This window comes from Oryctolagus cuniculus, chromosome 7 (assembly GCF_051225735.1).
Source record: "Oryctolagus cuniculus isolate XC-2025 breed Fujian yellow rabbit chromosome 7, ASM5122573v1, whole genome shotgun sequence".
In the NCBI taxonomy this organism is placed as follows: domain Eukaryota; kingdom Metazoa; phylum Chordata; class Mammalia; order Lagomorpha; family Leporidae; genus Oryctolagus; species Oryctolagus cuniculus.
Window position 1 is genome coordinate 47,747,104 of NC_142873.1, and position 24,899 is coordinate 47,772,002.

The 24,899-nt window shown below is 43.5% G+C and overlaps 1 protein-coding gene across 10 annotated transcripts in view; it reads left to right on the forward strand.

Annotated features, from left to right (window-relative positions):
• The window catches only part of ARNT (aryl hydrocarbon receptor nuclear translocator), a 68,794-nt gene that overhangs the window by 4,210 nt on the left and 39,685 nt on the right, over positions 1-24,899 (forward strand). For 5 of the 10 annotated variants that reach the window (XM_051856009.3, XM_051856012.3, XM_051856010.3 and 2 more), the window contains 2 exon segments: positions 18,004-18,115; positions 23,443-23,487. In XM_051856009.3, coding sequence (XP_051711969.1) covers positions 18,004-18,115; positions 23,443-23,487 — 157 coding nt within the window. 10 annotated transcript variants of the gene reach the window in all.

A 24,899-nucleotide genomic window follows, 5' to 3' on the forward strand; every position in this document is an offset into this window, starting at 1 on the left:
GATATAGAAAAGTAGAAATTTAAGCATTATAAAATTAAGATGTCAGGACTATGGTGTACTGCAAAGACCTCTTCAAAAATTATTAGATAGGGTACAGTGTTGTGGGGCAGTGGGTTAAGCTGCTGCTTCTGATCCAAGTTCTTGCTATTGCGCCCAGATGTGCAGTGGACGATGGCTCAAGTGCTTGGGTCCCCACTGCCATATGGGACATCAGGATGGAGTTCCTGGCTCCTGGCTTTGATCTGGCCAGACTTGACTGTTAAGGCCATTTGGGGAGTGGACCAGCAGGTGGAAGATCATCTCACCTAGCCCCTCTCCTTCTGATGCTGTGCCTTTCAAATAAAGAAATAAATTTTAGAAAGAAGTATTAAATGTATTTTATTCAGCAGTTGAAATACAATTAACATGTTGAAAGGAACCTCTTTGCATACTTCTTTTGCAGTAGATCTGTGGCACCAACCTGAATCTTCTGTTTTCTTCAACATTAAGAAGTAGATATTTCTGCATTCTTGAAACTGGGAGATGGATCAAACCAGCCGGCAACCATATGGGATGCTGGCCCTGCAGGGGTGGCTTACCCTGCTATGCCATGATGCCAGTCCCTGGATGCCTTCCTCTACCCCCCAAGGCTTTAACAATAGGGATTACCACAGTGCTAGGTGGTGATTAATCTCCAAAAGCTAAATTGTAATATTTCAAGAAACTAAATATCTTTTTCTTGATTTTACTTAGGCCATGGCATTTTGAGTGTGTTTAATTCCAAAACTAGTAAAATTTGAATCGTTGATGTGGAAACTCTTTGGAGACATCTTTGTTTTTTTTCCCCCCAGACGAGTTACAAGCTTTATTTTAAGTGTTAATTCCCTAGTGGTACAGTTACATAAGGGGTATTTCTGTGGTTGTGTAGCTGATTTCATTTACTTGTAACAATAAAATAACTAGTTTTAAAGCCATTCTGAAACTCAGGACCTGAGCCCAGTGAGATCTGGGCTTACCACCCACTTCAGTGATAGGCCCTGCTTGTAGGTCCATCTGTTTTTAAGAATGCTGCCCAATATGCCCTGATGACTTAATAAGTAAGTAGATGTCAATGAATATTCAAATGGGAAACAAGGCATTCAGTCTCATTTTACACATGAGGAAACCCCGAAAAAGGAATGGACATATTTATTAAACTTTTATTAAGCTCCTGTTACATGCTGGACTATATTGTTGGCTAGTCTCTAAGTTATACTAAAACAGTTTGCCAGTTTCCCACCTTTCAGATAAATTCTCTCAATTTATGTCTTTTATCATTTCCTCTTATATTTTCCCTCTGCATTTTCACAGTAGTTGAATAGACAAGAGTAAGATTATGGCTTCAGCAGTATAGTAAGTATAAGTTCCATGCAAATGAGATTTTTCTTCTTTTTCTTTTTTTTATTTTCTCCAGAAACCTTTTATTTAAGGAATACAAACTTCACATATTTCATAATTACAACTCTCCCACCCCCACTCCCTTCCTCCCCTCTCTTGTTCCCATTCTTATTTTTTACTGAGATCTATTTTCAATTACTTTATACACATATGATTAATTCTATATTAAGTAAAGAGTTAAATAATAGTATGAAAGAAAAAAAAAAAAACTGTTCCTCAACAGTCAAGACAGGTGCTGTTCAAAGACATTGCTTCTCAGAATGTCAATTTCACTTCTGTAGATTGCCATTTAGGTGTTCCAATAGTTTTCATAGATCAGGGAGAACATATGGTATTTGTCCTTTTGGGACTGGCTTATTTCACTAAGTATGATGTTTTCTAGTTCCATCCATTTTGTTGCAAATGACTGGATTTTTTTTTTACTGTTGTGTAGTATTCCATGGTGTACATATCCTGTAATTTCCTTATCCACTCTTCAGTTGATGGGCATTTGGGTTGATTCCATATCTTAACTATTGTGAATTGAGCTGCAATAAACATGGGGGTACAGATAACTCTTTCATGTGCTGATTTCATTTCCCTTGGGTAAATTCCCAGGAGTGGGATGGATGGGTCATATGGTAGGTCTATATTCAGATTTCTGAGGTGTCTCCTTACTGATTTCCACAATGGCTGTACCAGTTCACATTCCCACCAACAGTGGATTAGGGTACCAAAAAACACCACATCCTCGCCAGCATTTGTTGTCTGTTGATGGCTGTATGAAAGCCATTCTAATGGGGTTTGTGTATCTTTGTGTGTGTGTGTGGTGAAACCTCATTGTGGTTTTGATTTGCATTTCCTGAGGGCTGGTGATCCTGATTTTTTATGTGTCTGTTGACTATTTGGATTTCTTCTTTTGAAAAATGCCTGTTTAAGTCCTTTGCCCGCTTCTTAACTGGGTTGTTTGTTCTGTTGTTGTTGAGTTTTGATCTCTTTATATATTCTGGTTATTAATCCATTACCAGTTGCATAGTTTGCAAGTAATTTCTCCCATTCTGTTGGTTGCCTCTTCACTTTGCTGAGTGTTTCTTTTGCAGTACAGAAGTTTCTCAATTTGATGTAATCCCATTTGTCAATTTTGGCTTTAATTGCCTGGGCCTCTGGGGTCTTCCAAGAACTCTTTGCCTATGCCAGTGTCTTGAAGGGTTTCTCCAATGTTCTTAATAATTTGATGTATCAGGTCTCTTCCTTTTTTAAAAAAAATATTTATTTATTTGAAAGAGAGAGATCGATCTTCCAGCTGTTGGTTCACTCCCTAAATACTGAAACAGCTGGAGCTGGGCCCATCTGAAACCAGGAGCCAGGAACTTCTTCTGGGTCTCCCATGTGGGTTCAGGGGCCCAAGTACCTGGGACATCTTCTGCTGCTTTCCCAGGTACATTAGCAGGGAGCTGGATGAGAAATGGAACAGCTGGGATTCGAACTGGTGTTCATATAAGATGTTGGCACCACAGGTGGCATCTTTACTCACTATGCCACAGTGTGGGGTGGGGGTGGGTGGTGGGCAGGATTTTGCTTTTCTTATTCACAGTACTCCCTGATTGCTTACTGTAGTGCCTAGTATATAAGATTATAGTTAAGTAAATTGTTTAGTAAATAAATGAATGTAAAACCTAGCATTGGAGATTCATTCCTTTATACACTTCTTTTTGTTTTTTAATTTATTTGAGAGGCAGAGTTACAGACAGAGAAGGAGAGACAGAGAGAAAGGTATCCGTCCACTGGTTCACTCCCCAGTGTTCGCCGTGGCCGGAGCTGGGCTGATCTGAAGCCAGGAGCCAGGAGTTTCTTCTGGGTTTCCCACATGGGTGCAGGGGCCTAAGCACTTGGGTCATCCTTCATGCTTTCCCAGGCCATAAGCAGAGAGCTGGATCAGAAGAGGAGCAGCCAAGACACAAATGGCACACATATGGGATGCCAGCACCACAGGCAGAGGCTTAACCTACTGTGCCACGTAACAGCCCCTCTTTATGCACTGTTAACTTGAAAATACTTTGAAAGGATAATACTGTCAGTGATGGCATGAATTAAATTAATGTAGCTATAATAATAAACAGCACCAGCATCCCATATGGGCACTGATTCAGAAGTCCCAGTTCCCATCCAGCTCCTTGCTGATGGCCTGGGAAAGGCAGCAGAGGATGGCCCAAGTCCTTGGGCCCCTGCCAGCCATGTGGGAGATCTGGAAGAGGCTCTTGGCTCCTGGCTTCAGCCTGATCCAGCCCTGGTTTTTGCAGCCATTTGAGGAGTGAACCAGCAAATGGAAGATTTCTCTGTCTCTTTCTCCTCTAACTCTGCCTTTCAAATAAATAAATAAACCTTTTAAAAAAAAAACCTTGTATCTGTATTTGCCTAATCTTTAACATGTTATATGAACACTCACCATTGTTTTCTTTATCCTTCATGTTTGGCGCCCTTCTTAACTTTTCTGTATCTTTCATGGCTATCAGGTTTTCCATTTCCCCAGGCTAAGCAACTAGAAGTACATTATTTGGATATTTTAGATTTTTTTTTTACTTTCACTGTGTTTATCTCAGTGGTTATCACATCATCTTAGTTCCTTTAAATTAAAAAGTAAGTATGTGTTAGTTTAAAATTATTTAAATCAAAATTATACCTTTAGAACAGTATTTTTCCATACAATTTGTTGAACTCTTAGTATAGAGTTAATCTTCCACATATAAAGTTAATTCAAAATAGAGTTTGTAAAAAATAACACTGGGAATAGAAGAGGGAGGAGGAAGAGGGGTGGGAATATGGGTGGGAGGGTGGATACCGTGGGAGGAATCATTATATTCCTAAAGTTGTATTTATGAGATGAATGAAGTTTGTATTCTTTAAATAAAAGGTTTCTTTGGGTGGGGGGAGAACTGTTTCCCCACCCAGGGTCATCAGCAAGATGGACATTACCTGGCCTCCATGAAGGGAGTGGGAGAGCTGAATTACATCAATGGGGAACCTGAACACAGGACCCTGCCCCACTCCCTGTCTGAAATCTGGAAGATTGCCAAAGAGCCTTCCAGCAGCAGTGAAGGAGAGCAGAGCTGGTGTTGGGGGTAGCAAGGCAAAGGAGGGTTAAGGCACTGCTTGTGTCGTTGGCATCCCATACCTGAGCACTGGTTCAGCTCATAACTGGTCCACTTCCAGCTCAGCTCCCTGTTAATACACCTGGGAAGGCAGCGGATGACAGCCCATGCTTAGGCCCCTGCCACCCACATGGGAGACCCAGATGGAGTTCAGGGCTCCTGGCTTCAGCCTGGCCCAGCCCTGATAATTGCAGCCATCTGGAGAGTGAACCAGCAGATGGAAGATTGCTCTCCATCTCTCTGTCACCCTGCCTTTCAAATAAATAAAACTTTCTTTAAAAAATTATACCTTTACTTGTTCAGACTTTGTTTTATAAGGTTTATTAAGAAAAATAGTAGTGCTCTACTACTCTCATTTCCTTTCCCCAGTGCTAATTCTTTTAACAGAACTTTATGTTTTTGTTTAAATAAAATGTCTCAAAGTGGAGCTGATTCTATGGCACATTAGGTTAATCTTTCACCTACAGTATCAGCATCCCATATAGGCACCGGTTCTAGTCCTGGCTGCTCCTCTTTCGATCTAGCTCTCTGCTATGGCCTGGGAGGGCAGTAGAAGATGGCCCAAGCACTTGGTCCCCTGCACCCATGTTGGGGACCCAGAGGAAGCTCCTGTTCTGACTTCAGATCAGCCCAGCTCTAGTTGTGGCCATATGGGGAATGAGTCAGCAGACAGAAGACCTTTCTCTCTGTCTCTCCCTCTCACTGTCTATAACTCTACCTCTCAAATAAATAAATAAAAATCTTTTTAAGAAAATGCCCTGGAAGTGAAAGATACAAGTTTCCACATCAAAGGGGCCAGACCAGTGGATGAAAGCACCTACAACAAGGCATGTTAGACTGAAGTCTCAGCACTAGCTACAAAGAGGATAGCCTATAAGCTTCAGAGAGAGAAGTACTGGTCACATTAAAGAGTATTATGAATCAAATTGGTTTTGTTTGTTATTCACTCTACTAAGTAGAAGACAACAGAGTAATTCCCTCAAAATTCTGAGAGAAATAAAATAATTTCTAATTTAGAATTCCACACCCAGGCATACTACCAGTGAAGTAGAAGGAAGATATTTTATACATCCAGAGTGCCCCTACTACCTTTCCTAGGAAACTGCTAGAAGATGTGCTCCACTAGCAGGAGAAAGTAAGTTAAATGGAGGTATAGAATACAGGAAAGGTGCTGAACAACACGAGAGACCAGTGAAGTATCCAGTAGGCACACATTAGCATTAGGTTCCCTGTTTTCAGTGTGGTGCCATCACTTTCACCTTTACCTGGTGCTCTCCCAATCAGAGGACCTTCAATTTAATACTCTGCAGAGAATAAATCTACTGACAGGATAGGACGTGCCTTGGCTAGAAAGAGTGGAGGAGGGGACCTGGAAAACTACCTCCTTCTTAGCACATGTTGAGCTAATTCTTAATATTTTAACTTTCATTCTCCTTATCCTGCATACCCAGAGGTAGCTGGAACCACCAGCTCCTGAGACTTTGGGGGATTCCATAGTTGTAAATTGGGTTGCTCTTCTTTTTCCCTTGTCAGTTCAGGGTTAAGTGCTTGTGAGTGTACTGAGGCAGTGGTCCATCTGATCTCTGGTTTCAAAAAACTTATTGCTTGTTTTATGTCATAATTTTTTCCTTCTTTGTTATGATTTTTGTGTGGGAGAGGGGAGACAAGAAGTAGATGCAGGGGCTGGCACTGTGGCATAGTGGGTTAAGCTGCAACCTGCAGCACTGGCATCCCATATGGGCACTGGTTTGAGTCTCAACTGCTCCACTTCCAATCCAGCTCCCTGCTGATACTCCTGGGAAAGCAGTGAAGATGGCCCAAATGTTTAGGCCCGTGCACCCACATGGGAGACCCAGAAGAAGCTCCTAGTTCCTGGCTTCAGTCTGGCCCAGCCCTGGCCATTGTGGCCATTTAGGGAGTGAATCAGCAGATGGAAGACTTCTCTTTCTCTGCCTGTGCCTCTCCCTCTCTGTAACTCCACCTTTCAAATAGATAGACAGATAGATAAGGAAAAAGGAAGTAGATGCATACATTTAATCAACCATCCTTGCTCAGAATTATATAGTTTAAAATTTCCAAGATGTCTTTATTTTTTTTAAAGATTTTTTATTTATAAGTCAGATTTACATAGAGAGAGAGAGAGAGAGAGAGAGAGAGAGAGAGAGGGCTTCCATCCACTGGTTCACTCCCCAGTTGGCTGCAACGGCCGGAGCTGCACCGATCCAAAGCCAGGAGCCAGGAGCCAGGAGCTTCTTCCCGGTCTCCCACGTGGGTGCTCAAGGACCTGGGCCATCTCCTGCTACTTTCCCAGACCACAGAATAGAGCTGGATCGGAAGTGGAACATCTGGGTCTCGAACGGGTGCCCATATGGGATGCCGGCACTTCAGGCCAGGGCATTAACCCACTGTGCCACAGCGCCAGTCCCTGTCGTTATCTTTTCACCCTGCCATCCTTATTTAGGCTTTTATCACCTCATTTTTGATTAGTCTGATTCATATCCCTACTTCTATGACTTTGAACTTTAAGTCAGATTAATATTAATTTATGTTTTAAAACTTATCATGGGCCAGCACCGTGGCTCACTTGGTTAATTCTCTGCCTGCGGTGCCAGCATCCCATATGGATGCCGGTTCTAGTCCTGATTGCTTCTCTTCCAGTCCAGCTCTCTGTTGTGGTCCAGGGGGGCAGTGGAGGATGGCCCAACTGCTTCGGTGCCGGCATCCGCATGGGAGACCAGGAGGAAGCACCTGGCTCCTGGCTTCAGATCAGCGTAGCTCCAGCCATAGCGGCCATTTGGGGGGTGAACCAACGGAAGGAAGACCTTTCTCTCTCTTTATCTCGCTAACCCCATCTGTCAAATAAAAATAAATAAATAAGTAAAAATAATTAAAAAAAATCATTCAGACTTCTAGGTATTTATCTCTTGGTTGTTTGTTGGATCATATCCAAGCATGTCGTCCCGGTATTTAAGGCTTCATTTAATCAGCACTTGAGATCTTTTCTCCCAAATATGGACTGTGTACTACTGTATAGGCCTGTTTTCCCTACAGCTCTTCACAGCTGTTTGCATATATGCCATTAGGATTTATTCAAATCTTTTTATCTATGTGGACTGTCTTTTCCCTTGCCTTTATTTATTTATTTTTATTTGACAGAGTTAGACAGTGAGAGAGACAGAGAGAAAGGTCTTCTTTCCGTTGGTTCACCCCCCAAATGGCTGCTACGGCCGGAGCTACGTCGACCCGAAGCCAGGAGCTGGGTGCTTCCTCCTGGTCTCCCATGAGGGTGCAGGGGCCCAAGCACGTGGGCCATCCTCCACTGCACTCCTGGGCCACAGCAGAGAGCTGGACTGGAAGAGGAGCAACCGGGACTAGAACCCGGTGCCATATGGGATGCTGGCGCCGCAGGGGGAGGATTAACCAAGTGAGCCACGGCGCCAGCCCCTCCCTCGCCTTTATTTTTTCTGAGGCCCAGTTTGACCTACTTTTTGAAATTTTCAGATTGGCTGCTTTCTTTGTTTCCTTTAGTTTTTCTTTCCTATTAAGCACCATCTTCAAGATATTATGCCATACCTTGATTTAAGCCAATCTCAGAATCATCTTTTCTTTATCCGAATTCACCTGGAGCTATTAGTTACTGTGTACACCTGTTACTAAAAATATGAACTTTATTTTTTATGGAAAAAATTGCTTTTTCCTGGCACAGTAACATATGCTCATTCTTTAAAATTTACAGGTGAAATAGAAAAAGTTAATAAAAATAACATAAAAGTGTACCCTTTACTAATAATAGACAAATGCACATTAAACCAGCAGTTACAATCGTTTTATATCTAGAAAAGTAGCAAAAATTTGAAGGATTGCCAAAGTGCGGTGCTGATGGGGGGGTATAGATTGATACTGTGGATGAAATTTTTTTTTTTTTTAAGAGTTATTTATTTGGAAGTCAGGGATGGAGAGAACGATCATCCACTGGCTCAATCCCCAGATGGCCTCAATGGCTGGGGCTGGGCCAGCCCAAAACTAGGAGCTAGGAGCTTTCTCCAGGTCTCCCAAGTGGGAGGCAGGGATCCAAGCACTTTGGCCGTCTTCCACTGCTTTTTAGGCCGTTAGCAGAGAGCTGGATTGGAGATGGAGCAGCCAGGACTTGAGCTGTTACATGTATTGGATACCAGTGTTGCTGCAAACGTTGGCTTTACCTGTTACACAGGATGCCTGACCTCCCCTTTATTTATTTATTTGTGTGGGGTTCTTTTTTTTTTTTTTTTTTTTTTGGACAGGCAGAGTGGACAGTGAGAGAGAGAGACAGAGAGAAAGGTCTTCCTTTGCCGTTGGTTCACCCTCCAATGGCCGCCGCGGCCGGCGCGCTGCGGCCGGCGCACCGCGCTGATCCGATGGCAGGAGCCAGGAGCCAGGTGCTTCTCCTGGTCTCCCATGGGGTGCAGGGCCCAAGCACCTGGGCCATCCTCCACTGCACTCCCTGGCCACAGCAGAGAGCTGGCCTGGAAGAGGGGCAACCGGGACAGAATCCGGCGCCCCAACCGGGACTAGAACCTGGTGTGCTGGCGCCGCTAGGCGAAGGATTAGCCTAGTGAGCCGCGGCGCCGGCCTGTGTGGGGTTCTTAATTGGTGTATCCTCCTTAGAGGCTTATGGGCAAAGTTTTGAATATGTCTACTCCTTAGATCCAGTGAGACATTTTCAGAAATTTGAGTATATAGAAATACTGGCAGCTGTGCATAATGATACACAAGTGTGTCCATTGCAACAGTATTTGTGATAGTGATAGTTTGAATGTCATAAATACTGTCCTGGTGCTGTTTCCAGCATCTTTATTTTACATGGAAGAAAAAGGGTTCAGAATAAGTATGATTTCCCTTTCCTCCCTTTATTTTACTTTTTTTGTAAGATTTATTTATTTATTTGAAAGGCAGAGTTCCAGAGAAAGAAAGGTAGAGGCAGAGAGAGATCTTCTATCTGCTGGTTCTGTAAGCAGTGGCTTTACCTGCTATGCCACAGTGCTGGCCCCTGCAAGCAACATCTTAACTGCTATGCCAGGTACCCTCTCCTTTCCGTGAAGATTTGAAAAAAAATTTATTTATATATTTGAGAGGCAGAGTTACAGACAGAGATAGAGAAAGAGGTAGAGGTCTTCTATCTGCTGGTTCATTCTCCAAATGGCCGCAACGGCTGGAGCTGGGTCAGTCCGAAGTCAGGAGCTTCTTCAGGTCTCCGATGTGGGTACAGAGGCCCAGGTACCTGAGCCATCTTCCACTGCTTTCCCAGGCTACCAGCAGGGAGCTGAATTGGAAGGAGAGCAGCTGGGACTGTAACCGGTGCCCATATGAGATGCTAGTGCAGATGCTTAACCTACTGTGTCACAGCACTGGCCCCATCCATGAACTTTTCTATGTTCATTTATATGACCTGTTGTTACCAACATTTCTTTTTGAACATTTTATTATTTATTCAATTTATAATACTTTGTCACTTGTTTTTGTGTCATATGTTTTCAGTGAGTTAATTTTACCTATTTCAGGAAAGTGAGTATATTTAGAAATAATTTTGATGTGAACTTGGAAGAATAGGTTGACTGATTAAATTATGTTGTGTTTGCTATTTTTCGATTATTTCTGTCAGTGAGATTGCGATTTTTTTCTTTATAGAAGGTACTTGAGTTCAGTGCACTAAAAATATGCCTTAACTGTACTACCTTTGTAGCACACTAAGTTATTTTTCTACTTAGAAGGAGCTAATTTTAGCAAATCAAATCCAGCAGTATATTAAAAGAGCCATACATAATTATTGTATTAATGTCCCAGGGATGCTGTAATAAATAACACACACTAGAGGTGCAAAAACAGTAGAAATATATTCTTTCAAAATTCTGAGGCTCCAGGTCTAAAATAAAGATAATGCCAGGGATTGTTCTGTCTGGAGGTTCTTAAGGATAAACCTCTTCCTCTATTCTAGCTTAGAGCTGAGTCCAGTCTCTATGTCTCCATATCCAATCTCCCTCCCTTTCTCTTAAAGACAGGAGTCTTTAGGTTTAGAGCCCCTCCTTATTCCAGTATGCCCTCAAGCTTTACTAATTACAGTAAAATAAAAATAAAATTAAAATTAAAAATTAAATAAAGTTTTCCATTTTTAAGGAAATTGAGAGGGATCTCCCATCTGCTGGTTCATTCCCCAAAGACCTGTAACAGCTAGGGCTTGGCTGGGCTGTGCCTGGACTGGGGCCAGGGGCAGGGAATGCAATTTAGGTCTCAGGTGGGTGGCAGGAACCCAGTTACTTGAGCTATCACTAATACCTCCCATGTCTTCATTGGTGAGAAGGTGGAGTCAAGAGCCCAAGCTAAGAATCAAACCCAGGCACTGTAATGTGGGATGTAGGTGTCTGTTTCCTAAACTCATCTTTTAATTGCCTTTCTTCACTAACATTTTTAAGTACTCTTCTTATATGTGAGGGTATGTTTTTGGGTTCCGTTGATCTTTATATCTCTCTTCTAAGACCAAACATAGCTATGTAAGTCCTGAATTTGAGTTGACTTTATTTTTTTTCCAAGATCGTTTATTATAGTTCTTTTATCTTTAGGATAGTCTTGTTTATACTACAAAGAAGTCTTGCTGGAATTTTTATAGGAATTGTGTTAAACCTATGTATTAGTTTTGGGAAAGTTGACATCTTTACTGTGTTGAATATTCAAATTTGTGAGCATATTATGTTTTTGTGTTTATTTATATTTTTAATTTGCTTCTTTCTCTAAAATATTTATTTATTTATTTATTTGAAATATGGAGTTACAGAGAGAGAGAGAGAGAGAGAGAGAGAGAGAGCCTCCAACTTCTGCTTCACTCTCCAAATGGCCGCAAGGGCCAGGGCTGGGCCAGGCCAAAGGAGCTTCATTTGGGTTTACCATGTGAGTGCAGGGGCCCAAACACTTTGGCCATCATCTGCTGCTTTTCCCGGGCATTAACAGGAGCTGGATTGGAAGTGCAATAGTCAGGACTTTAACCGGTGCCCAGTGGGATGCTGGCTCTGCAAGTAGCAGCCCAACCTGCTGCCCCACAGCATTAGCCCCAGTCTGATTTCTTTCATCAGTGTTGCATAGTTTTCATCATACAAGCCCTGTGTGTGTTTATTAGATTTATACCTAGATCTTTTTAAAAAAATAATTGTTAATGGATTTTATTTATTCATTTATTTGAAAGAGTGTTCTCACTTGCTGGTTTACTCTCCAGATGCCTGTCACAGTTAGGGCTGGGCTGGGGCTGACACCAGGAGCTCCACCCACATCTTCCACACAAGTGGTGAGAACCCAATTTATTTAGCTGTCATCACTGCCTCCCAGGGTCTGCATTAGCAGGAAGCTGAGTCAGAAATCAGACCTAAGCACTCTGATATCAGATGTGGATGTGCTAACTGGTGTCTTTAACCATTAGGTTAAATGCCAGCCTGGATTTATATTTTTGTTTATTAATTTTTTAAAGATATATTTATTTATTTTTATTTGACAGAGTTAGACAGTGAGAGAGAGAGAGAGACAGAAAGGTCTTCCTTCCGTTGGTTCACCCCCAAAATGGCCGCTACGGCCGGAGCTACGGCCAGAGCTACGCTGATCTGAAGCCAGGAGCCAGGTGCTTTTCCTGGTCTTCCACGCAGGTGCAGGGGCCCAAGCACCTGGCCCTTCCTCCACTGCCTTCCCAGGCCACAGCAGAGAGCTGGACTGGAAGAGTAGCAACCGGGACTAGAACCGGCACTCATATGGGATGCCGCGCTGCAGGGGGAGGATTAACCAAGTGAGCCACGGCGCCGGCCCCCAAAATATATTTATTTATTCAAAAGAGTTACACAGAGAGAGGAGAGGCAGAGGGAGAGTTCTTCCATCCGCTGGTTCACTCCTCAATTGGCCACCGTAGCTGGAGCTGCGCTGATCTGAAGCCAGCAGCTGTGCAGGGCCCCAAGGACTTGGGCCATCTTCTACTGCCTTCCCAGGCCATAGCAGAGAGCTGGATTGGAAGTGGAGCAGCCAGGACTTGAACGGGCATCCATATGGGATACCAGCACTGCAGGTGGTGGCTTTACCTGCTGCACCACAGTGCAGACCCCTGTTTTAATTTTTTCAAAAATTTCTTATTTATTTGAATGATAGAATGTTAGAGAAAGAACTTCCATCTTCTGGTTCACTCCTCAAAAGCCTGCAACAGAAAGGGAGGGAGGGAGTAAGGGAGGGAGGGGAGAGAGAGAGAGAGAATCTTTTCCATTCACTGGTTCACTTCCCAAAAGCCTGCAACAGCTGGAACACTGGGGCAGACCGAAGCCAGGAACCAGGAACTCCATTCTTCATGTGGGTGGTAGGAGCCCAATACTTGGACCATTTTCTGCTGCCTTCCCTAGCACTTTGGAGGAAGCTGGATCAGAAGTGGAACAGCCACAACTCAAACTGACACTCAAGTATGGCATGCTGGCATCACAGGCAGTGCCTTAACCCACTCTGTGCCACTATGCTGGCACAGATTTATATTTTAATTTTGGTGTCTGTGTATTTATTGGGGGTATATAAAATACATACTTTTAAAGATTTATTTGAAAGGCTCAGATAGAGAAGAAGAAAGAGTGAGATTTTCCATCCACTGATTCATTCCCCAAATGGCTGCAATAGCTGGGGCTGGGCCAGGCTGAAGCCAGGAGCCAGAAGCTTCTTCCAGGTCTCCCACGTGGGTGCAGGGGTCCAAGAACTTGTACCATCTTCCTCTGCTTTCCCAAGTGCATCAGTAGGGAGCTGGATTGGAAGTAGAGCATCCAGGACCCAAACCAGCACCCATATGGGATGCTGGCACCACAGGCAGAGACTTAGCCTTCTATGCCACTGTGCTGGCCCCCAAAATACATTTTTTTTTTTGAAAAGATTATTTATTTGAGAGGCAGAGTTACAGAGAGAGGAAGAGACAGAGATCTTCAGTATGCTGGTCCACTCCCTAAATAGCCGCAATGGCTGGAGCTGGGCCAATCTGAAGCCAGCAGCCAGGAGCCAGGAGCTTCTTCTGGATCTCCCATATGGGTGCAGGGGCCCAAGCACTTGGGTCATCTTCCACTGCATTCCCAGGCAGTAGGAAGCTGGGATTCCCAGAACGGAGCTGGATCGGAAGTGGAGCAGCCAAAACTTGACCTCGTGCCCGTAAGCAATGCTGGTGCTGCCAGTGGAGGCTTAACCTACTGCATTTTTTTTTTTTAAAGAATTTATTTATTTGTTAGAGTTACACACACACACACACACAGAGAGAGAGAGAGAGAGAGAGAGAGAGAGAGAGAGAGAGATCTTTTATCCACGGGTTCACTTGGATGGCCACAATGGCCAGCACTGGGCCAGGCCAAAACCAGGAGCTTCTTCCATTTCTCCCAGATGGGTGACAGGGACCTAAGCACTTGGGCCGCCCTCTAGTGCCTTTCCTAGGCCATTAGCAGTGAGCTGAATTGGAAGTGGAGCAGCCAGGACTCGAGCCAGTGTGCACATGGGATGCCAGTGTCGTAGGTGGCAGCTAACCTGCCAGCTCCATAAAAATACATTTGATTTTTGTATGTTTATCTTGTATATTGCAGGTTTGTTGTATTCACTTATTTTAGGAGGGGTTTTTTATTTTTATTTTTTTGGTAGATTCTGTAGGCTTTTCTACATAAACAGTAATGTCATCTGTATATAGGGATAATTTTTGTTTTCCTTTTGGATCTACATGCTTTTATTTTGTTTTCTTACATTATTTGCATTTCTTACATTTGTGCTGTAATTTCCAACATCATGTTTATTTTTTTTAAGATTTGTTTATTTGAAAGGCAGAGCTACAGAGAGGCAGAGAGAGAGAAAGACAGAGAGAGGTCTTCCAATCCACTCGTTCACTCCCTAGATGGTCGCAACAGCTGGAGCTGTGCTGATCTGAATCCAGGAGCCAGTAGCCTCTTCCCGATCTCCCACGTGGGTGCAGGGGCCCAAGGACTTGGGCCATCTTCTGCTTTCCCAGGCCATAGCAGAGAGCTGGATCGGAAGTGGAGCAGCCGAGACTCAAACCGGTAACCACGTGGGATGCTAGCCCTTTAGGCAGCGGCTTTACCTGCTACGCCACAGTGCCAGCCCCACACCGTGTTTAAATAAGTGGTAAGAGTGAACAGTATTGGCTGGCGCCGTGGCTCACTAGGCTAATCCTCCGCCTTGTGGCTCTGGCATACCGGGTTCTAGTCCCGGTCGGGGCGCCGGATTCTGTCCCAGTTGTCCCTCTTCCAGGCCAGCTCTCTACTGTGGCCAGGGAGTGCAATGGAGGATGGCCCAAGTGCTTGGGCCCTGCACCCCATGGGAAACCAGGATAAGTACCTGGCTCCTGCCATCGGATCAGTGCGGTGCGCCGGCCGCAGCACGCCAGCCACGGCCATTGGAGGGTGAACCAACGGCAAAGGAAGACCTTTCTCTCTGTCTCTCTCTCTCACTGTCCACCACTCTGCATGTCAAAAAAAAAAAAAGAGTGCACAGTATTGTCCAGTTTCCAATCTTAGGGATAAACTGCTCACTTTTACTGTAAGTAGGTTAGCTACTTTTTTTCTTTTTGAAGATTATCAATTAAGAATGATTTTCTTCCTATTTTTCTGAGCATGTTTGAAAATCAAGAATGGATATTGAATTTTGTCTAATGATTTTTTAAAAAAGAATTATTTACTTATTTGAAAGGCAAAGTTAGAGAAATCTTTTTTCCGTTGGTAGGTCCTACTCCAAATGGCTGGGCCAAGCGTGAAGCCAGGAGCTAGGAGCTTCATCTGGGTCCCCCTGTGGGTGTTAGGAGCTCAGGCACATGGGCCATCTTCTGCTGCTTTTCCAGGTGCATTAGCAGATTGCTGGATCTGAAGTGGAGCAGCTGGGACTGGAACCAGTTGCCCATATAGGATGCCGACGTCACAAGCAGCGTCTTAACCTGCTGTGTCACCATGTGGGTCCCTCAAACTTCTTTTTTTTTTTTTTAAGATTTATTTGGAAGAGTGATGGGGTGTGGGAAAAGAGAGAGCGAGAGATATCTACCATCTGCTGATTGACTCTCCAAATGCCTGCAACAGATGGGTCTGGACTAGGTTGAAACCAGGAGCTAGGAACTTTATCTTGGCCTTCCACATGGGTGGCTGCGGGCTCTGAAGTATTGGAGCCATCTTCTACTGCTTTCCCAGATTCATTGTAGGAAGCGGGATCACAAGTGGAGCAACCTGTGCCTTTGTCACAAGTGGTGGCTTAACTCACCTCACCACAGTGTCAGCCCTTGTCAAATGATTTTTATGCATTCATTGATAAACTGATTTTTTTTTCTTCTCTGTAGTGCTAATATGGTAAATTACACTCATGAGAGTGTAGGGGCCTAAGCACTTGGGCCATCCTCCACTGCTTTCTCAGGCCATTAGCAGGGAGCTGGATCTGAAGTGGAGTGGCAAGGACTCAAATTGGCTTCCATATGGGATTCTGACATCACAATCAGTGGCTTAACCTGCTACGCCACACTGCTGGCCCTAATGATTTATTTATTTTTATTCAAAAGACAGAGTTACAGAGACATACATATGCGCATGCACACACTCAAACACACATGCACACAGGTATCTCTATCTACTGGTTCACTCCCCAAATGGCTGTAGCATCCAGGGCTGGACCAGGCTGAAGCCAGGGACTCCATCTAGGTCTCTCAGTTGGTGGCAGGGGCCAAGTACTTGGACCATCTGCTGCTGTTTCCCAGTAGCATTAGCAGGGAGCTGTATTGGAAGCAGTAGAGGCAGGACTCCAATTGGCGCTTCTGTATAGAGTGCTGATGTTGCAAGTGGCAGCTTAACCTGCTACACCATGATGGTGGCCTCTCCATCAAAATTTTAAATTTTTATATGCTTGGATACAATGAATTCCACCTTTAAGGATCTATGCTAAATAGCAAAAAAACCTTAAAGCTCTGTAATTAAATATTCTTGGAGCATTATTTATAATAGTAAAAAGTCAGTGAGAACCTAGATGTCAGTCAGTTTTGGACTGTTGAATAATGTGATATTACATTATATAATATGAAGTAAAAAAAGATGAAGCATATACGTGTATGATTGTGAGTATGTAGGTAGAATTCATGATGTATATATAAATAACAAAAGCAAGTTGCAGATCAGAATTCTGTTTTTACTAAGAAAAAGTATGCCTATTTTTGATTTCATGACAGGTGTATATAAATTGAATAAAAAAGAAGGGGGACTCAGCTATGAGCAATAGTTACTGTGTGTGACTGACATTGAAGGGAGAGGGAAGGAAAGAGACATAATAAGGGGCTTTCAGTTTTATTCTACATAATTTTTAAGTTGTGGCATTTAGAGCCGGCGCCGTGGCTCAATAGGCTAATCCTCCACCTTGCGGCGCCGGCACACCGGGTTCTAGTCCCGGTTGGGGCGCCGGATTCTGTCCCGGTTGCCCCTCTTCCAGGCCAGCTCTCTGCTATGGCCAGGGAGTGCAGTGGAGGATGGCCCAGGTGCTTGGGCCCTGCACCCCATGGGAGACCAGGAAAAGCACCTGGCTCCTGGCTCCTGCCAGGATCAGCGCGGTGCGCCGGCTGCAGCGGCGGCCATTGGAGGGTGAACCAACGGCAAAGGAAGACCTTTCTCTCTCTGTCTCTCTCACTGTCCACTCTGCCTGTCAAAAAAAAAAAAAAAAAAAAAAAAAAAAAAAAGTTGTGGCATTTAGGTGATTTTTACTTTTTTTCTGTGTTTTCCAATTGAAATAAATAAAAAGAATTGCATGAATGAAGTCTGTAAGCTAACTTGTATATGTATTTTAAATTAATATTATAGTTATAAGCTTTTTTTAAAGATTTATTTATTTATTTGAAAGTCAGAATTACACACAGAGAGAGTCGAGAGGCAGAGAGAGAGGTTCACTCCCCAATTGGCTGCAACGGCTGGAGCTGCGCCGATCCAAAGCCAGGAGCCAGGAGGTTCCTCCGGGTCTTCCACGTGGGTGCAGGGGCCTAAGGAGTTGGGCCATCTTCTACTGCTATCCCAGGCCGTAGCAGAGAGCTGGATCAGAAGAGGAGCAGCCGGGACTCGAGCCGGCGCTTAGATGTGATGCTGCTACTGCAGGCCAGAGGGTTAACCCACTGCGCCACAGTGCCGGCCCCTGTTACAAGTTTTTGAAAGTGAAGGTTGCAGCACATACTATTCTCTCTTCCAAACTCTGTCAAGTAGGAAGAGCTGAAGTGTGGAGAAACACTTTATCAACTTTAAGAAGAGAAAACTAGAAATGAATATTTGGATTTTCTAGCATACTACTAAATTTTTTTCTACTATTTGAGCCTTTCTTTTAGCCAACTTGATACTTATGTTAAGCAAGTGCCTTGTTTTTTAAGGGCCTCCTTTTAAAAAATGTGTATTTCCTGTTTTTGTTTTTGTTTTTTTTTTCCTGACAGAAATGACATCAGATGTACCATCACTCGGTCCAAACATTACCTCTGGAAACCCTGGGCCAGCCATTCAAGGTGGAGGAACCATTGTCCAGAGGGCTGTTAAGCGGCGACCAGGGTGCGTTTGAGTATGGTGTGTCATGAGAGTCCCTTCTGTAAATCACTTGATTTAGTAATTGCTGAACCCACTTGGCTGTTTCTGACCCTCTCACTTCTATTGGTTACTTACTATACTGCCAACATGTAACTCTCCTCAGTCCGTGGTTTTTATTTTTATTTTTATTTTATTTATTTTATTTTGACAGGCAGAGTTAGACAGTGAGAGAGAGAGGGAGAGACAGAGAGAAAGGTCTTCCTTCTGTTGGTTCACCCCCCAAAGGGCCGCTACTGCCGGCACGTTGCAGCCAGCGCTGATCCGAAGCCAGGAGCCAGGTGCTTCCTCCTGGTCTCCTATGTGGGTGCAGGGCCCAAGGACTTGGGCCATCCGCCACTGCCTTCCCAGACCACAGCAGAAAGCTGGACTGGAAGAGGAGCAACCGGGACAGAATCCGGTGCCCCGACTGAGATTAGAACCCAGGGTGCCGGTGCCGCAGGCGGAGGATTAGCCTAGTGAGCCACGGCACCGGCCAGTCTATGGGTTTTACTTTATTTTTAAAAATTCTTTTTTTAAAAAAAGAACATCTATTTATTTATTTGAAAGGCAGAGTGACAGAGAGGAAGACAGTGGCAAAGAGAGAGGGAGGGAGGAGATAGATTGATCTTCCATCTGCTGGCTCACTCCCCAAATGCCCACAACAGCCTGGGGTAGGCCAGGCTGAAGCCAGGAACCAGGAACTGCATCTGGGACTCCCATAATGGGTGGCAGGGATCCAGACAATAGGGCCATCATCTGCTGCATCCAGGGTGCATTAGCAGGAAGCTGGATCAAAAACACAGCAGCTGGGACTTGAGCCAGCTCCTATATGAGATATGGGTGTCCCATGTGGCAGCTTCCATTCCTGCCCCATTTACTTTATATAAAAGTGATGCTTTTATCCAAGTCTCTGTAAGCAGTTTTTTTCCCCCAAACCAAAAAGGCTCTGCAAGATCAAAGACTGTGGCTAAGCTGAAGGATTTACTATTGCTGAGAAAACTGTTCACTGCTTTATCTGCATTCTGCAAATCATTTTGTTGGGTTTCTTTTCTGAATTTAGAGAGTGCTGAACTCTACAATAGTTCTTTTTCAAGTTACTGGTATCTTGTTTGGTTTATATAATACAGAGTCCAATCTGTTCCAAAGTATTTATTTAAAAATTTAAATCTAATTTTATTTATTTGAAAGAGAAAGAAACAGATCCAAAGAGTTTGCCCATCTGCTAGTTTTTTTTCCCAAATGTCTATAATAGCTGGAGCTGGGCTAGGCTGAAGCTAGGAGTCCAGAACTTAATCCAGGTCCCCTACACAGGTTGTAGGAACCCAAGTATTGGAGCCATCACCTCCTGCTTTCCAGGGTGTGCATTAGGAGGAAGCTGGAATTAGAAAAGGAGTCAAGACAGAAACCTAGGCACTCCAATATGTGATATGGGTGTCCTAAGCAGTGTCTTATCTGCTGTACCAAATGCCCACCCCCCAGTAGTATTTATTAAATACCTAATAAATATATGGCATTATCTGATTGCTAATATGATACAAAGATAAACAAGATACAGTTGTATGTATTCTTTTTTATTTTTATTTGAAAGAGTTACAGAGAGAGGTAGAGACAGAGGGAGGTCTTCCATCCACTGGTTTACTCCCCAGATGACTGCAACTGCCAGAGCTGTGCTGATCCAAGGCCAGGAGCCAGGAGCTTCCTCTGGGTCTCCCTTGCGGGTGTAGGGGCCCAAGGACTTGGGCCATCCTCCACTGCTTTCCCAGGCCATAGCAGAGAACTGGATTGGAAGAGGAGCAGCCGGGACTAGAACTGGCACCTATATGGGATGCCGGCGCTTCAGGCCAGGGCTTTAACCCGTTGCGCCACACCACTGGCCCCAGTTGTATATATTCTGAATTCTGATAGAGATAATCATTACACACATAAATACAAGATAGAATATGTCAAGTTTTTTTTTTTTTTTTTTTTTTTTTTTTTTTTAAGATTTATTTATTTGAGAGAAACAGTTGCAGAGAGAGAGAGAAGAGAGAGAGAGAGAGGATGGCCTTCCATCCTTTGGTTTGCTTCCCAAATGGCAGCAACGGCCAGAGCTGGGCCGATCTGAAGCCAGGAGCTTCTTCCTGGTTTCCCATGTTGGTGCAGGGACCCAAGGACTTGGGCCATCTTCTGCTGCTTTCCCAGGCACATTAGCAGAGAGCTGGATTGGAAGTGGAGTCATCGGGACTCAAAACAGGTGCCCATATGGGATGCTGCCACAGCAGGCAATGTCTTAACCTGCTGTACCATAGTGCTGGCTCCAGAATATGTCAAGTTTTATAGGAAGGGAACAAATACAGTGTTTTTCAGTGTATGGATGTAACACATTTGATTGGTATAGATTGGGAAAAGCTTCAGAAAGGAGGTTGCTTTTAAGGGCCTGGAAGAATGGATAATATTTTAGCCATATATTGGCATTAAATTTCCCTTTCTCTTTTAAAAAATATGTAGCTAATATTATAACTATTCTTTTAGTTTTACCACTAATAATGTAAGAGTGATCCCTGGGTTAAGTGGTATCATGTGTAAATATTAAGCCATGTTATGTGTTCAAGAACTTTACACATTTTAATTCATACACTGAGTCATAGGGTGAAAAAGTAACCCAACTTTCTAACTTTCTGACATTAGTAAGTGGCAGACCTGGGATATGAACCTTAGGAGTTTGGCTTTAGAGTCTTACTCTTTTTTTTTTTTTTTTTTTTTTTAACATTTATTTATTTTGAAAGTTAGTTACAGAGAGAAAGAGAGAGAGAGAGAATCTTTCATCTGCTGGTTCGCTCTCCAGATGGTCGCAATGACCAGCATTGGGACAGGCTGAAGCCAGGTGCCAGGTGCTTTATTCAGGTCTCCTGTGAGGATGGCAGGGGCCCAAACACCTGGGTCATTTTCTGCTGCCTTTCCCAGGTTCATTAGCAGGGAGCTGGATCGGAAGTGGAGCAGCTGGGATGGCTGCGTTTCAAGAAACAGTTTTACCCACTGCACCACAATGCCAGCCCCCTAATTGGCATTTTAACCACTAAGCTAATTGCCCATCTGTACCATTAATTTTTTAGTATATTTCCTTCAGTCTTTTTTCTGTATATAAATCCCTTAATAATTATATGATGTAATTATATAGTTTTGTGTAGTTGGCTTTCTCATCTAACCCAATATATTTAATAACCTTTTACATATTGTTGCATAGTCTATGTAGAATAATTTTTAATGATTGCATAAAATGATGTGATTAAATTTTTAAAAAATATTTGTTTATTTATTTGAAAGGCAGAGTTAGAGGGAAACACACACACGCACACACACACACACACACAGAGAATCTTCTATCCGCTGGTTTATTCCCTAAATGGCCAGAAAGGCCAGGGCTGGGCCTGGCTGAAGTCAGGAACCTGTAACTCCATCCAGGTCTTACACATAATGGCAGGGGCCCAAGTACTTGGGCCATCTTTTGTTGCCTCCCCAGGTGCATTAGCAGGACTGGATCAAAAGTGGAGCAACTGGGACCTAAACCACTGGAACCTGGCACCCATATGTGATGCCAGCATCCCACATGGTGACTGAATTTGTTGTGCCACACTCTGACACCATGTAATTAATTCTTGGGCATTCTATTTTGAAGATTTTGCTTTTGTTAAGTAATAATGCAATAAGCTTCTTTGTATTGCTTCTCTCTTTCACATTATTTCTTTAGAGTAATTGTAAGGAATAGAGTAGGGGCCTAGGATTTTGATAGATAATAAGGGGCTTCAAGAAGGAGGAGGAGGAACAAATGTTTTCAGAATTGATGCCATGTGTTCCACATGCAACCCACCCAGAGGCTCCTAATACCAGGTTATCCCACTCGCAGATACGCCAAGAGTTATCACTGGGTTATGGTGGTAACAAGAACAGCATTTTGGCTTAATTAAGTACAGAGATTAATAGGAGATTGGCCTACTTTATTACCTAATACTTTCTCTAATCCCATGAAAGTCACCTTTCCTTTCACTAATTGTAGCATATTGATTGTGCCATTCCCATGGTACTTTCCCTTTCTCATTTAGTTTATAATTTGTACTTGCCTAGCCAAAAAGTCCCTTGAGGGAAAAGTTCTTATTTTTGCTTCACCTAGCACAGTGTCTTGAATGTGGTACCTATTGTATTGTGTATTAAATGAGTGAAGGAAAGAAGCATTATCTAACAACCTTCTTAAGTCTTGTATAATTCCCTTATGTAACATCACTGTTTTGAAAGATGTTTCAGAGGGGCAGACATGGTGCAGCGGTTTAAGCCACTGTTTGGAACAACTGTGTCCCATGCTGGTTCAGGTCCTGGCTACTCCACTTCCAATCCAGCTTCCTGCCAGTGTGCCTAGGAGGGTAGTATTTGATGATCCCAGTGCTTGAGTCCCTGCCACCGTGGTGGGAAATCTGGATGGAGTTCCTTTTTTTTTGACAGGCAGAGTGGACAGTGAGAGAGAGAGACTTCCTTTTCCGTTGGTTCACTCCCCAATGGCCAGTGGCGCACCGCGCTGATCCAAAGCCAGGAGCCAGGTGCTTCCTTCTGGTCTCCCATGTGGGTGCAGGGCCCAAGGACTTGGGCCATCCTCCACTGCCCTTGCGGGCCAAGCAGAGAGCTGGACTGGAAGAGGAGCGACTGGGACAGAATCCGGCACCCCGACCGGGACTAGCACCTGGTGTGCCGACGCTGCAGGCAGACGATTAGCCTAGTGAGCCGCGGTGCCAGCCTGATTGGAGTTCTTGCTCTTATTTGGCTTTGCCCAGCCTCAGCTTTTTCAAGCATTTAGGGACTGAACCAACAGATGGAACATCTCTCTCTCTCTCTTTCCCTCTCTCCTCTCTTTGTCACTCTGCCTTCCAAAAAAAGGAAGGTAGAAGGTGTTTAAGAAAGCTGGCAGCATGGCTTAGAGTAGACCATAGAAATGAAAAATGGGCCTGAGGTAATCATGTTGATTTTTTTTCTTGTCCATTTTGAGTGGATTCCTGCTCCTTTCATAGAGATTGCTATACTTTGAGGCAAAAACTTTGGCAAATGGGGACTGCTACCCAGGGAAGTGTTGAGGTAGCTGTAGGTGTTCCTTTAGTCTAGTGCTCAGCTTCTTTGCTTATCTAGGCACTATGACATCAATGTGGTGGAGATCTTTTGACTTCTGCTTACTTTCGCTTTTTCCTTTTCTGTTTGAATGTGTGCACAGATAGCTTGTGTTCACAAATCTTAATTTTTTTAATATTTTGTAGTATTAGTAGATTTACAATATTTATTGTTGGTTTTCCTAGGCTGGATTTTGATGATGATGGAGAAGGGAACAGTAAATTTTTGAGGTAAGATTTTGAAGAACTTTCTCTACATTTCTGATATTAAACATTCAGTAAAATTAAAAATAAATTAAAATGCACTAAAATTAAAAATACTTTCATCCTTAGGCTTAAGGAGAATGTTTTATCCTAAAACTTAAAATTTTTATATTATGTACCAGAAAATTTTCAAGCATTCTGTTAATAATTCCAGAGAAGAGACTTGGGGAGAAGCACATAGTTTACAAGACCTTCTGTATCAATTATCTATAGGTGCATAGCTTAAAAAGAACAACAGTTCATTATTTCTCACAGCTCTCTGAATTAACTGTGTGGTTTTTCTGTTGATCTTTCCTAGACCCACTCTTCAGATGGTATTCAACCAGCTGGTCAGCTCTGAGCACTTGACTCAGCTGGGCTGGCTGGTATCCGCATGTGGTCTTTTGTCTCCAGGGAGGCCAGGCTTCACTTGGCCATGGCAGCATTCTAAAGGCCACTCTCAATGCGCAGTGCTTATCAAGCCTCCTCATGTATGACATTTGCTAACATCTCATTGACCAAAGCAAATCGTATATACAAGTCCTGAGTCAGTGTGGGAGGAGGCTATACGAGAGAGTGGATACTAGGAGGTATAACTTATTAATGTACTACTTTATCACACTCTTTGATACCAGTTCACTCCTACAGGTATCAGGAATTGGAATTTGTATCCTTGAGTGATGAATCTTCTGGAACAATGAACATGGGCTTTTCAGTATATTCATGAATGGATTCTTTCAGAAAGGGGGGATATTCTTGATGAATACCAATTGCTTACCTTGTTTTCAAGTAAGAAAAGCTGTAAGACTCAAAGAAGGAAGATAATCTTGACTGCAACCTGTGTTTCACTTCCCAGAGTTGAAAGTATTACCCAGGTAGTCTGTATATTGCTGAGAAATATATTTGATAAGTAAAGGAACCTTATTTTTATTTTTTTAATGATTTATTTATTTATTTGAAAGAGTTAACACAGAGAGAGAAGGAGAGGCAGAGAGAGAGAGAGAGAGTGAGTTCTTTCATCCTCTGGTTCACTCCCCAATTGGCCACAATGGCAGGAGCTGGGCCAATCAGAAGCCAGGAGCCAGGAGCTTCTTCTGGATTTCTCACGTGGGTGCAGGTGCTCAAGGACCTGGGCAATCTTCCACTGCTTTCTCAGGCCATAGCGGAGAGCTGGATCGGAAGTGGAACATCCGGGACTGGAACTGGCGCACATATGGGGTGCCAGCACTGCAGACGGCAGCTTTACCCACTATGCCACAGTGCTGGCCCCACGACAGTAGTCTTGTAAAATGATAGTGGAGGGGCTGGCATTGTGGTGCAATGGATTAAACAGATTAATTGCTGTCTATGACTTACTCTGTATGTGCGCTGATTGGAATCTTGGCTGTGCAGCGTCTGAT